Genomic DNA, 13,924 nt, shown 5'->3' with positions numbered 1-13,924 from the left:
GACCGGCCCTTGTTGGCGCGCCTAGGAGGAGGAATCCTCCTCCTAGTAGGAGTAGAATTCCTACCTTTCCTACTCCTACTAGGAGGGGGAAAGGCAGGGAGAGAAAGAGAAGGAAAAAGGGGGCCTTCTCCTAGTCCAATTCGGACAGGGGGAAGGGGGTGCGTTGCCTACCCTAGGCCGACCCCTCTCTCTTTCCCTTATGGCCCAACAAGGCCCATTAGTCCTCGGGGGGTTCCGGTAACCCCTCCGGTACTCCGGTAAAATCCCGATTTCACCCGTAACTATTCCGATGTCCAAATCTAGGCTTCCAATATATCAATCTTTTAAGTCTCGACCATTTCGAGACTCCTCGTCATGCCCGTGATCAAATTCGGGACTCCGAACTACCTTTGGTACATCAAAACATATAAACTCATAAAACCGATCGTCACAGAACTTTAAGCGTGCGGACCCTATGGGTTCGAGAACTATGTAGACATGACCGAGACACGTCTCCAATCAATAACCAATAGTAGAACCTAGATGCTCATATTGGTTCCTACATATTCTACGAAGATCTTTATCGGTCAAACCGCACAACACTTTACGTTGTTCTCTTTGTCATCGGTATGTTACTTGCCCGAGATTCGATCGTCGGTATCCAATACCTAGTTCAATCCCGTTACCTGTAAGTCTATTTACTTGTTCCGTAATACATCATCCCGTAACTAGCTCATTAGTTATCATGCTTGCAAGGCTTATAGTGATGTGTATTACCAAGAGGGCCCAGAGATACCTCCCCGACAATCGGAGTGACAAATCCTAATCTTGATCTATGCCAACTCAATAAGTACCATCGGAGACACCTGTAGAGCACCTTTATAATCACCCAGTTACGTTGTGACGTTTGGTAGCACACAAAGTGTTCCTCGGTATTCGGGAGTTGCATAATCTCATAGTCATAAGAACATGTATAAGTCATGAAGAAAGCAATAGCAGTAAACAAACGATCAAGTGATAAGCTAACGGAATGGGTCAAGTCAATCACATCATTCTCCTAATGATGTGATCAAATAACAACTCATGTCTATGGTTAGGAAACTTAACCATCTTTGATCAATGAGCTAGTCAAGTAGAGGCATACTAGTGACACTATGTTTGTCTATGTATTCACACATGTATTATGTTTCCGGTTAATACAATTTTAGCATGAATAATAAACATTTATCATGAAATAAGTAAATAAATAATAACATTATTATTGCCTCTAGGGCATATTTCCTTCACCTATGTGATGATAGGAACTTTTTCAAGGATGGCTTTCTTATTAGAGGGTGGTTGTGGTCGTCGTTGAAGCGTTTGACTCTCCACCACGCATCCGTGTGGGTGATGTAAAGGTGGGTCGGACATCCTGACCTCACAACCTTCCCTCTTTTACTCTTCTTCACGATGCCTTTTGGGTCCTGCACATCCTCTGTCTCCTCCTTGTTTGTTTTTGGCTTGCCGTATTTCCCACAAACCAAGAGGACTCTGCTTACAGTATCGTATTTAATTATTTTTCTGTATTCCAGTCTCATTCCAAACCCATGTCTCAGTGGATATTGCTTGTAGTGATCATAAGCTTCCTCAAAAGTATCAAACTTCATCGTTTCATCAGGAGGTTTCGGTGTGGAGTATGCCTCGGTGGTTTTGTCTCCCTGTTCAGCCTTCTCTCCTCCTGTTTCTAGACTCGCTGGCTCGCTGACTGAATGATCAAAGAAGCTTTCTCTCCCCCCTATGCTGCTAGTAGTCGGTTCTTTGCTTGTCTCTTGGACCATCGGGCTGCTTCTAGATGTAGCACCTGTAATGTTTTTCAAGTTGTTATTTTGTGTTATATTTCTGCACGCCAAAACTAGTGGTAACTTGTACTCTAGTTGCTTGGTAAAGTTTGCATGCATTAAGATGTTTTTGTAGCTGTAAAGTGAAAGCATGTAATTGTAATACAGATTGCATGATAATTCGTATGCAGTAGGTGTGGTAATTGTACCTAATTTCATGGTAACTTGTGTGCATTAAGCTTTGTGATTGTGAACTGATTCATGTTGGATGTGGTAGTTGTAAATAACATAGGTGGTAGTTGCAATTCAATTATGATGGTAACAAGTCGGTGTATAAAAATGTGGTAGCATGGTAAATGTTTTACCTTCGTCTGTTTTGTTGATGTTGGCAGAACCAAAGCTTCTCGTGTGTGCATATTCACACTGTTGGTTTGTCCCCACACCACTCATCATGATATCCACATTACCCCCGTTGTCATGCGACATTTTCTTGTGTTGCAGCACCTGCTAGCACATATGATTGCATCCATCAATTTTCCACACTTACAAGCAATTTTGATTATTTTTTCACAACAACTATTTTTTTTCTTTTTCTGCACTGATTACTTCTTTTTTATAACAGGTATCATTTTGGGAGTAACCAGCGTATGGGAGTATGACAGCGATAGTTCCTATCAACCTCATTTCATCAACATCATTTCTTATCAAAAAATTCTGGTGGCAACAATATAAATCAACACATGGTATTCTTGTAGTGTTTTAGCACCTTTGGTTCTGAGTTTTCCTGGTAAATTGTAATGAATTAGCATGATAACTTGTTCTGACATGGGTTTGTTCAATATAAAAGGATCTTTTTTTATGTTGAATAAGTGTTAAAGGATGCTGATTACTCAATGCACACACTCTGGTAATCTATATTCAATCGAAATGGTAACTCAGTTATTAATGATAAATTTCATACATGTAGTTCTAACATGCTTCAAAAAAGATAGCTTGATATAGTGATGATGATAACCTATATGTTTTTATGTTGGTAACTTAATGATGAGGTAACTCAATGATGTAATCTGTAGGTAGGAACATGGATCAATTTTACCAACTTTTTGGCTGTAAAAGAGGAAAATTTAGTCAATATTTTGTTGGTAACCTGACTGAATTTGAATGGTAACTCAATTACAACCGAGGAATTACACACATGCAGTAAAAGTACTACCTTTTTTTGCATCCTTTTGGCTTTCTTATTTAGTTCTTGTTGTTCTTTCCCCATGTTTTCCCCTTGATTTTATTGGTATGAAATGCAAATGCAGCATGTGTATAGAGGTTGAATCACTTACCTTCTTTCTTTTTTGCCTGATTATGACGAAATTGAGACGAACTGATGTATTTCTCCTAGTAGCATGCGATAACCCCTGTGATGTTGTTGTGGTAAACCGGGCCCTCTCTCAAATCCTTGTGTTTGGTGGTGTTTTTCGTGGGTTTTTTTTTATGGATCAGATCTGGAGCGGAGGTCGTCGGCGATGGAGGCGCGTCGGGGAGAGAGGAGAGAACTAATCAGGGCAGGTGGTTGTTTCTTGCAATGGAGGTAAGAAACTAGGTTTTGGGGTGGTAAGTCACGTGTGGGGGGGGGGGGGGGGGGCAAAGGGGTTGTGTTCTCTGTCTTGGGCCTCATGCATTGCGCGTGGTGAGCCTCGCGAAAGAAGGCTGGGTTGTGGATGGCTTTGTCGAAGTGGGTCACGCGCAGAAGGGACGCGGTTGTACAATCGTGCGGATTTGTCGCTATTCACCAGTCGACTGGTATAGTTAGTCGCTTCCTTTAGAAATAAAGCTTTAAGGGCGTAAAACAAAGTTTGGAGTGGATATTATTTTTTTACTTATTTGTGCGCTCAGTTCGCGACGGACGTACCACGCACAGATACCGATTAATTCGGAAGAGGAAAACGCGTGGAACAGGTGATGTGTGATTCTAGACAGTCCAAAAGGAAATAAAAAGTGATGATGTGTGATTCTAGACAACACCCCACAAAAAAAAACCGAGGTGTTCAGTGTTACTCGGCGAAGCAGTGGAGAGCAGACACAACAGTCGTTCGTCAGGGACACGGAGGTGCGAGAAGACTCCCCCAACTCCCGATTCCCCAAAATGGAGGCGGCCGCGTCGTCACCGTCGCCGGAGCAACCGCTGCTGGCACCGCCGCAATCAGCCGCCGGCGCCGGCGCGGGGCCCGGGAGCCAGCCCTCCACGCCCCCGCCCCCGGCGGCCGCGAGGCCGAGCCGCCTCGCGGCGCTCATCGGGCGCGCGGCGGGGCGGCGCGGGCCGTCGATGCTGGTGCGCGAGACGGCGGCGCTGCAGCTCGACCGGAGGCGCGCCGACTGGGCCCACTCCCGCCCCGTCGTCGCGCTCGACGTCGCCTGGAACGTCGCCTTCGCGGCGGCCGCGGCGGCGGTGCTCGCGGCCTCCACCGCCGAGAGCCCCGCCAAGCCGCTCCGCCTCTGGCTCGTAGGATACGCCCTGCAGTGCGTCGTGCACGTCTCCCTCGTCTGCTCCGGCACCCGCCGCCGCCCCGCCGCCCCCGCGCGAGGCCCCGACATCGAGTCCGGCGCCGCCAACAGCTCGGAGAGCGATGAGGGGGACGACGAGGAGGCGATGGAAGAGAGGGCAAGGTAAAGGCAAAACGGAGAATCCCCAAATTCTCCTCCGGTCTCGCTGTCGTTGAGTGGTAGAAGCTGAACTAGGGTTAGTGGGTTTGTGCGTTGTGATATCTGCTTAGCTAGAAATCACGCTTGTGTCTGTGTGTGTGCTTTGATGTACTAACTTCCTTTTGATGATTCCGTTACTTGTGCAGCTCTACGGACCGTTGTGAGTCGGTCAACACGATGGTGTCATTCCTGTGGTGGATCATTGGGTTCTACTGGGTGATCACCGGTGGCGACTTGCTCGAACAAGGTGCTCCAAGGCTGTATTGGTACCGTCGCCTTAAACCTACACCAATCACGCACTACATTTTTTGTGTGGGAATTTGAATGCTTAATTTCTTGTGGTAACTACTCCCTCCGTTCCTAAATATAAAAGTCTTTTTAGAGATTCCAATAAGGACTACATACGGAGCAAAAATGAGTGAATCCACACTCTAAAATATGTCTATATACATTCGTATGTAGTCCGCATTGAAATCTCTAAAAAGACTTATATTTAGGAACGGAGGAAGTAATTTGCAATTGCATACCTGTAACCGAAACCACTAGCAACATAATTTTATCATGTGTCATATCTGGAATTTTGCGACTTGCAAAGTTGAATGCAAGACGGCAGCACAATAACTCTTTTGTTGTTAATAAACGTGTACAATAAACCCAGAGCAAGTGCGCCAAGACACTCATTGACTAAAGTGGTACAATGCTGTCATATGTTTTGAATATGAACATTTATAAGTTTTCAACTCTGTTATCAAGCTAATAATATTAAGCTATTACCCTTTCTGGTAAATACTTAATGCGACTGACATATATAACTGTATTGTTCAATCTTCACTACCAATTGGTGAGTGCTAACTTCCTGTTAGACCTAACAGAGTTACCTGGCTCCTGATTTGTTGTGCAGGTTAACTGTAGTTTTTCTCGCGTTTGATGTCTTCTTCGCTGTTTTTTGTGTTGTTGTGGCCTGCTTCATTGGGGTTGCACTGTGCTGCTGCTTGCCTTGCGTCGTTGCAATACTATATGCTCTGGTTGGCCAGGTAATCAGTTCATTCTACATTCTAGAAAGTGTCAGCTACCTTACTACACAAACTGTTATTACTAGCTCATTATTTTCTCTCTTGCATATGTAGGAGGGTGCATCAGATGCAGATATTGGTGTTCTCCCCAGATATAAATATTCCGATCCCAGTGAGAATGGAGAAAAAGGGACAGATGAGGGGGTTATGATTCCTATCCTTAATAACAGTGGAACAGCAACGAGCGAACGGATTCTCCTTCGTGAGGATGCTGTAAGGATTATGCTTCGTGCTTTCTAATTGTATAGTACTAAAACTGTAAAAATTGATTTGTTTGTTTGTGTAGTTCTTCATATTATCTCTGATCTTCATATATCCTATAGGGTATTTCCCACTAGAAGTGAGCATAACTGATCCATTACACTAGAGAGAACTTTGCATGTTATGCCAGTTCAAAAATTCAGACAATCTATTCTCAGAGACCAAACAATGTTCTGAACTACCTATACAAAAGAGAATGGTGCTCAGTTCTATCTAGTCTTCCGATGCTCTGCTGACAGCTTATTTGTTCTAACAGGAATGCTGCATATGTCTCTCATCATACGAAGACGGAGTGGAGCTATCTGCCCTCCCTTGCAACCATCACTTCCATTCAACATGCATCACGAAATGGCTACGCATGCACGCAAACTGTCCACTTTGCAAGTACAACATTCTCAAAGGCAGTGAAAACTGAAAACTCACCGAGGACTTACACTGACGTAACTTCCATACTCAAGGCCTGTATGCATGAACATCCTGGAGCAAGCAGCAAGTGAGAAGCCTTGTGATTCCCGTCTGTTTGTAAACTGATGATATCAATGAGAATCTGTTTGTAAACTGATGATATCAATGAGAGTCTGTTTGTAAACTGGTGATATCTGTGAGAGTTTTGTGAGGATTATCTGTGCTTTCTGTTTAGGAGGCGAGCGTGTACAAGTGTACATGAATGAGCATTAACATAAAGTGTGCTCTGCATAAGGTCACAGAATAGCTTAATGGTTGGTTATGGACTCACTTTATGCAAAATTGTTACTCCTGAATATCTGTATATTGCTATGGATGTAACAAGAATAGGAGTGACCACAGAAATCGTAGAAGCAGCTGGGTGAGTATCTGACGCTGCCTTTTTTTATGACTGGAGATGACTATTTCCTCGTCATTTTCTACGGCTGGTAGAAACCTTCATCGGGCCTTTGCTGATACTCCTAGGTTCTGCCATGCTCAGCGCCATGTGAACCAAGATCAAATTACTTGTTCCAAGACACACGACAGATCAACAGTAAACACAACAATTTATAAGCAAGTAATGCACCTATGCACACAAGATTGCTATCGGAAATTCACCTACGGTCCGAGTGAAAAAGAGTCAAACAATTCTTCATCACTCAGAGAATTGTGAGCTGAGCATCCCTAAATCCCCATTGCCACTGACTATTACAAGAAGTGCAAGGTACAATGAGGCTGCACCCAATGACCAATGAGAGACCCTGTGTGAGCTGACATAATGAAAGTCAGTGGTAAACAACACTGCAAAACTACCAGCCATTTGCTTACATTTTACAGGCACCACAACATCTGCATCTAAGTAGTGTATCCACAACGAAAACATAGGTGTTTGATGGGCGGATCCACATCCACCATAGGGTCAGCTGCCCAACTATCCTTCTCCTCCATTGGTTTCCATGGTTCGAAGCTCTGCCCTGTTTGGACGTTGGGAGAACATCTGGAGAACGCCTTGTCCCGCCCAAGCCCCCCTACCGTGTTTCACATATCCCAACTCCACTCGATTAGCACCCAGCATTTATCTTCTCCACTGGACACCAGATCATGTTTCTTCTCTTCAGATAAAGTACCCATCTCCATAGACCTTCGAGAACGCATCATGCACATAAAAATTCCTCTCCTGGATCATCGCGCAGACGTTTTCAGCGTCTCGCCACTGCCTACACCTGACGTACATATGAACAAGTAAAGTTTGCAGCACCACATTCATCTCAGAGCCAATCTTAATGACATGAGCATGTATCTGCCTTCCGTAGCGCAAAAGCCCTTGGTACCGGCAAAGGCTTAGAAGCCCTGCCAAGGTGTATTGGTCAGGCCTGATGCAGGCCAGCTCCATCTGGCGGTAAATGTTTATCGACGCACCTGGTTGTCCATCCCCTACATAACCCGAGAGGAGAGCATTCCAGGATATCAGGTTCCTCTCGTTCATCCTTAGGAACAGTAACCGGGCAACCTCAATGCAGCCGCACTTTGCGTACATGTCGATCAGCTCAGTTTCCAAAACTACATTCATCTGGTGTATGGCCTTGATGGCATGGGCATGAATTTGCCTCCCGTATTCTGTATACCTTCTGTTGCCACAAAGCTTAAGAAGGTTCACAAAAGTATGTTGGTTAGGCTTTATATTTGCAGACTCCATTTGTCGGAAAACCTTGAGTGCCATGTCAACCTGCCCATTTTCAACGTAGCCAGACAAGAGTGCATCCCATGCTACATAATTCCTTTCATCCATTCTGTCAAATACCAGTCGAGCATGCTCCATCAAGCCGCATTTCCCGTACAAGTCAACAAGTGCGCTGCCCCGGATAGCATCAGTGTCTAATGATCTTCTTATCAAATAGCCATGGAATGCACTGCCACTGTCAATGTCAGCCAAATGGGCACAAGCTGCGACTCCACTGCCAAGGGTGAATCGGTCTACAGAGAAACCACATTGCTGCATCTGGATGACCATGTCGAGCGCCTCTTCACAAAAACCAAGACGAACATAGCTTGAGATGATGGTATTCCAGCTCACTTGATCCCTGTCTACCATTGTGTCAAAAACTGCCCTGCAACTATCCATGTCGCCACACTTCCCATACATGTCGATGAGGCAGTTCCAGACAGTGGTATTCCTTTCAAATCCAAGGGCGACCGCCAACGCATGCAGCTGCTTCCCTCGAACCAGGCACAACAACGCACTGCACACCTGAATCGCCATCACAAGAACCGAATCAACCGGAAGCTCCCCAGCACGCCGCATTGCGGAGAAAGCATCCCATGCCTCGTCCCACCGACAAGAACGGACATAGCCTCCGATGATCACGCTCCAGGAGACCATGTTGGCCTCGTCCATCTCAGCGAACGCGTTGCCCGCATCATCCATCAGCCCGAGATCGACGTACGCGCTGACCAGCGCGGTGCCCACCACGACATGCTGGCACAGGGCGCACTTGATGACCACGGCATGCGTGGCCCGGAGCATCCCGCTGTCCTGGAGGCGCGCGCAGGCTTTGAGGACGCTGGGCAGCATGAACCTGCTGACCGGCAGCCCGTCCCGCCGCATCCTGCAGAAGAGCTTGAGGACCTCCGCGTGCCTGCTGGCGTGCGCCAGCGCCAGGATCGCCGAGCTCGCGCTCTTCTCGCCGCTCCTGGGGGGCGCTCTCCCGGGCGGGTCACGTACGCTCGCGCCCTCGCCGCTCACGCGAGGCATTTCGTCGAACAGGTTGCCCGCCGTGTTGGAAGTCGCGACGGTCCTCTCCTGCATTCCGTCGAACGGCCTACGGGGGTTGACGGTTCTTGGGTTGGTTGGCGCGAGCTGTTCCTCTAAGGTGAGCGCGGAGACGGCCACGCGCCGGAGGAGATGGCGGCGGCGGCGGCGGCGGTGGCAGGGGGGCCATTTGAGGTGGGCACGCTGGGAGGTGGGATTGGAGGGGGGGAGTGGGAGCGGCTGTGGATAAGGGTGTAGCAGGCAGGAGTCCATCTTCTGCTCAAGTGAGCTCTTTGCCTCTCGCGGAGTACTACTACTAACGACGACGACGACAGCAGAGTCGCCACGTCTGCAAAACCTATTCAGCTAGAGTACAATGTTTTTTTTAGCCAACACAATGATTCTCCGAAGGAAAATTTGAGATTTTATGAGAATATTGTGAATGAACATTTCAAGGCACATGAAAACACCGTAGAACAAGCTTCAAATAGAATCATTTCAAGGTACATGAAAATACCATAGAACAATTGTTCTAGGCTTCAAAAAAATATTTCATTTCAAGGCACATGAAAACTTAGAGCCTCTTTGATTCAAAATATTTTCATAGGAATTTTAGAGGATTAAAATTCTTAGAAATTTCCTTGCAAAAAAAATTCTTAGAAATTTATATGTTTGTTGTTTGTCACAGGACTCGATCTTATAAGACTTTCTCCTAAGAATACTTTTTATTTTTTGACGCATGTGACTCAGGGCTCCGATTCATTAAAAAAAAGATAGAAGAAGGTTGACTAGCTAGTTTGCGGAAACTCGGGCGAAAACTATTAGAACATGCCCATAAGATAGGGCACTCGGGCGGACATGGCTACCCACAAGACCAACACACACCATCGCGGTTGTTCATGACGCCATCATCATCACTTCTCCCCCTAGCAAGCGACTCCGACTTCACCACTGAGGAGCCACCAAGAGCTCTCCCGAACGAACAACATACAAGAAGCATGCCCCTGGCCCTTGGAATGACGGACGACGCCCTTGGAGGAACATCAGCTCCTAACGAATTAATTGCACTGCATTTTATAGGAATTTTGCATCCACTCACACGAAAAAGCTCAAATCTCAGGAATTTTCAGAAGCAATTCTTTTTACAGTAGCAGCAAGAATGAACTAGAGAACAGCCAATGAAGCACACATCCAACAGTTTCAGCACTTGCGTGGCAATCAACAGATGTGTATAACACCGTCGCTGCACCGCTAGACCGCAGTACAGCTCTTCATTCTCCAGTATTAAAGCAACAGTACAAACATTCCAGAGAAAGGTCTGCGTGTTGTACCTCGACACAGACCTAAAACAGCCATGAAAAATATGTACAAGGCGAATGTTTTCCTCCCAACTACCTGTTCCCAATGTTACATGCCGCGGCAGCAGGACTACAAAGCATAGATCTTCTTCTCGTGGTCTTCCACGGCCTCCAGGTCCGACAACCCTTCGCGGACAGACCAGGAGAAGGACTTGCTGCCGCTCCCCCTCCTGATGCGCCGCTGCCTGTCCTCGCCGAAGCTGAACCGCGGGCGCAGCAGCAGGTAGGCGAGGAACAGGAGGGTCCCGATCATGATCGGCCCTCCCACGGCCGATATGGTGAAGGCCATCCAGGCGTGCTGCGGGCCGACCACGACGTAGGCCAGCGACACGAACGCCGCGCACGTGCTGAGGCACGCCGTCCACATCAGCTTGTTCACGATCTTGATGATCTGCTTCTGCGCGCCGGTCTCCCAGGCGACCAGCGTGATCTGCACCACCACCACCGCGAGCGAGATGAAGAGGGCGATGGCGTTCAGGAGGCAGAACACGCGGAACCCGGTGAGCTTGGATATGTAGGCCTCCCCGATCTCTCCCCCGCTGCTAGTGTCCTGGTAGTACTGGCCTGGCAGGTTGAAGATGGAGACGAACGCGATGGACGCGATCAGGGTTGCCACCAGAGTAACCGAGTTGATGGTGTTCTGAACCGCTTCCCTGTGCAGCTTCCGCAGCTCCTTGGCGATCCCCGTCACTCTTTTGTTGGTCTTCATGTTCTCACTGAGCTGTGCTTGCACATTGTGCTTGATATCACTCACGGTTCTCCTTAGCTCTGATGCTTCGTCAACTTTACCGACATTTACGGCATTCTTTGCACCAGCCTCTGATAGCCACTCGATGATTTCCATTTTAGACTCCGCATAGGGAACTTTCTCAGCCAAGTCCATAGCTGTTTCGTTTTGACTATTGATAGCATTGACTTCAAGTGAATCATAGGCGAGCAGAAGTTGAACCATCTGTGGAGATCCCAAAAAAAATATGGCAGAGAAATATAAAGTTGTTAGGTCAACAAAGCATGCTGGGACATAAAGCACGGAGAAAAGCTACCAGTTCAATGAATCTCCCAGGAAGGGAAAACAGGCGTATCTTCTGTTTCAAAATCACACAAGAGTTCAGACAAAATCTCACAGCTTTAGTAGATCAACTGTCCCTACCTCTTTGTTTTGGTCCTTTTTTATTCAGGGGGACAGTAGAAAACTAGAAAATCAACTAGAAAGCACTTGACAAACTACATCAAATTTGTAACTGCACTCGGTAGCTTTCAATTTCACACACGATACCACTGGATAAAATGTAGAAGAGTAATGATATGTGTGTCTTGATCTTAGCTTTATGGTTGTTTGGTTTTTCCAGCTGATGTACAAAGGTATTACTTACATGTACTGAAAAATACGTACACAATAGTAGCAGAAAGTCAACAAGAAGACGAATACAGTTTTTATAGTGTTCCATCCTTCATATGTGATGGGCACACATTTTTGCTACACTTTCTAATTCACTAAATACTCCATCTAAGAGTCCTTGTCCGAAATATATATATGTTACTTTGGGAAAGTATGGAGTTACTCAAATTACCAATCCTGTCAAATTGAGCACGATGTAGCTAATGCCCAAATGGCTGTGTCATTGTCTCATATATAATCTTGGTCAAGTATGGTCTAATAGATTTGAAGTGGTATGACATCAACTAATATCAGTCTCAGGCTAAAGATAACTGCAGAAATTTTACAGCTCTATCTAGAAGATCTTAGTAATTGCAACTGTGAGTATATCTTACAGCTTTCCATTAGTTAAACTAGATTCCTATGCAGTAGTCCAAGGTGGGCAGGTTGTTGAAAAGAGTGAATGAAAGTATAACAGAAATGTTTAGGTATATATATTCCAATCTAAGTAAGGTAGGGTTAACCAAAACGATCAAACAAACAGGAGAAGATACATGCAATGTGCTCATCATGTAATTTTAGAAAATAAGTATACCTGGGGCCTCCATTTTCGTGTAGCTATATGTAAGGCTGTGTTTGCCTTCTTGTCACGCACATTGAGTATGGAAACATCAGCCATCAGCAATTCTTCCACCACATCTGTGTTTTTACCCTTCACGGCCATGTGAAGAGCAGTTTGTCCCTTCCTATCTTTGACTGCAACAATCCCCGGGTCCCTCTCAATGAGTGCTTTGACAATGCGATGGTACCCTATTCTTGCGGCATTATGTAGTGATGTCTTCCCATTTTTTCGCACAATCTTTATGCAGCTATCGTCAGTGTCCAATATAGCATTCACCACATCCAAGTGATCTTTTACGGCAGCAGAGTACAGTGGACAAGTGTTGGACGAGTCACACACTGAGCAAAGCTCAGGCCAACGCCCCAAAAACTCCTTGACAACCTCTGTTTGGAAAGCAATTTATCAGTCTACTTGCCAAGAGAAAAAATAGCATTCCTCATTGAACAATAGCTGCTGCATCAGCAGAACCTTGAAAAAAGGTAGGCAGTTCATGCTAGAAGTAGAAAAAAGGTATCCGATTTCCTTTTGATTATTCGAAAAGTCACCATTATTATCACTGGCACAACCACAACCCTAGATAATTCACATACCCTACGTCCCTACCATACACATCCAGTGCCATAGCGCAATCGATCGAACTGCGAAGCCCAGAACACCAAACAGCTCAAAAAGCTATCATGTATTCAGCCTGATCTAGCAGCCCTGGGCTGAGCTAAAATCTAGCAACACACTGGGCTTAAACATCAAAGGATTCCAAACACAGACTGGACTTGGCTCGTTCCAAAAACCCAGCGGAAACTACTAATCGAGCGAGGAGAGGGGCTCACCAGTGTGCCCTTGCTTGGCGGCGACGTGGAAGGCGTCGAGGTCGAGGCGGGAGCGGAGCTTGGCGGCCTCGAGGTCGTAGAGCGGGAGGAGGAGGCGGACGACCTCGAGCGCGCCGGCCTCCGCCGCGACGTAGAGCGCGGACTCCCCGGCGTCCGTCTGCGCGGCCGCGAGGGGCGCGGTGGAGCCGGACGCCTCGGCGCCGGCCAGGAGGCGGCGCACGGCGTCGGCGTCCGCGGATCGGACGGCCGCGAAGAGCGCCTGGTGGGAGAGCGGCGGGAGATCCATCGGCGGGCGGGCGACCAGCCGGAGAAGCGGCGCGGCGCTGATTCCGCGGGGTGGGTCGGCGCGGGGGAGGGGAGGGGGGAGGGACTGGAGGCGCCCGCCGTCGCTGTCGCCGCACTGCACTGATTGGTGCGGGTGGACTCGGCGGGTGGGCTCTTGGTTATCGGAAAGTAAAAGTCCTTCTGCTCAGAAAAAAAATATTGAAAGTAAAATGCTGCCCGCCTTTGTTTCGAATCTTCCTTTTCTGTCTCTGGGAGTGGGAGAAAGGTGAAGGACAAAAGCAGCGACGCGCATCGCATGTGTTTGCCGCGTTGGGTGGTTGTGGCTTTCCTGCCTGATTTCCTCCCTTCGTCATCGATATATTCGGGGAACAAACCTCCGCTTCGTGTTTGCTTCGTTTTGGTATTTTCAAACATAACGAGTTCATTTGAAGCAA

General features: G+C 47.0%; 3 protein-coding genes across 3 annotated transcripts; 1 reads left to right on the top strand and 2 right to left on the bottom strand.

The window, feature by feature from the left end:
- Positions 1–3,817: 3,817 nt before the first annotated feature.
- Positions 3,818–6,559, top strand: LOC125514544 (E3 ubiquitin protein ligase RIE1). The gene is made up of 5 exons (XM_048679882.1): positions 3,818–4,454; positions 4,637–4,756; positions 5,392–5,524; positions 5,618–5,776; positions 6,081–6,559. The coding sequence occupies exons 1-5, from the start codon at positions 3,934–3,936 to the stop codon at positions 6,237–6,239; spliced, it is 1,092 nt and encodes a 363-aa protein (XP_048535839.1). The 5' UTR covers positions 3,818–3,933; the 3' UTR covers positions 6,240–6,559.
- A 261-nt stretch (positions 6,560–6,820) lies between these two features.
- On the bottom strand, positions 6,821–9,323 carry LOC125514543 (pentatricopeptide repeat-containing protein At2g13600-like). Its single transcript, XM_048679881.1, has one exon. It carries the CDS (start codon positions 9,291–9,293, stop codon positions 7,386–7,388), a length of 1,908 nt encoding a protein of 635 aa, XP_048535838.1. The 5' UTR covers positions 9,294–9,323; the 3' UTR covers positions 6,821–7,385.
- An 876-nt stretch (positions 9,324–10,199) lies between these two features.
- On the bottom strand, positions 10,200–13,621 carry LOC125514542 (ankyrin repeat-containing protein At2g01680). The gene is made up of 3 exons (XM_048679880.1): positions 13,206–13,621; positions 12,352–12,761; positions 10,200–11,330 (listed from the first exon to the last, which is right to left on the bottom strand). The coding sequence occupies exons 1-3, from the start codon at positions 13,489–13,491 to the stop codon at positions 10,449–10,451; spliced, it is 1,578 nt and encodes a 525-aa protein (XP_048535837.1). The 5' UTR covers positions 13,492–13,621; the 3' UTR covers positions 10,200–10,448.
- Between the last annotated feature and the right edge of the window lie 303 nt (positions 13,622–13,924).

This window comes from Triticum urartu, chromosome 6, assembly GCF_003073215.2.
Source record: "Triticum urartu cultivar G1812 chromosome 6, Tu2.1, whole genome shotgun sequence".
In the NCBI taxonomy this organism is placed as follows: Eukaryota; Viridiplantae; Streptophyta; class Magnoliopsida; order Poales; family Poaceae; genus Triticum; species Triticum urartu.
Note: the sequence above shows the minus strand (reverse complement) of the source record. Positions and strands in the feature narration are given on the sequence as shown.

Bases quoted from the DNA above. Each gene is read 5' to 3' on its own strand.
- LOC125514544 (XM_048679882.1), top strand. From the start codon at position 3,934: ATGGAGGCGGCCGCGTCGTCACCGTCGCCGGAGCAACCGCTGCTGGCA. The intron at 4,455-4,636 runs GTAAAGGCAAAA...TTACTTGTGCAG, and splicing joins GCGATGGAAGAGAGGGCAAG to CTCTACGGACCGTTGTGAGT. The intron at 5,525-5,617 runs GTAATCAGTTCA...TTGCATATGTAG, and splicing joins TATATGCTCTGGTTGGCCAG to GAGGGTGCATCAGATGCAGA.
- LOC125514543 (XM_048679881.1), bottom strand. From the start codon at position 9,293: ATGGACTCCTGCCTGCTACACCCTTATCCACAGCCGCTCCCACTCCCC.
- LOC125514542 (XM_048679880.1), bottom strand. From the start codon at position 13,491: ATGGATCTCCCGCCGCTCTCCCACCAGGCGCTCTTCGCGGCCGTCCGA. The intron at 12,762-13,205 runs GTGAGCCCCTCT...CTTTCCAAACAG, and splicing joins CGCCAAGCAAGGGCACACTG to AGGTTGTCAAGGAGTTTTTG. The intron at 11,331-12,351 runs GTATACTTATTT...GGATCTCCACAG, and splicing joins CACGAAAATGGAGGCCCCAG to ATGGTTCAACTTCTGCTCGC.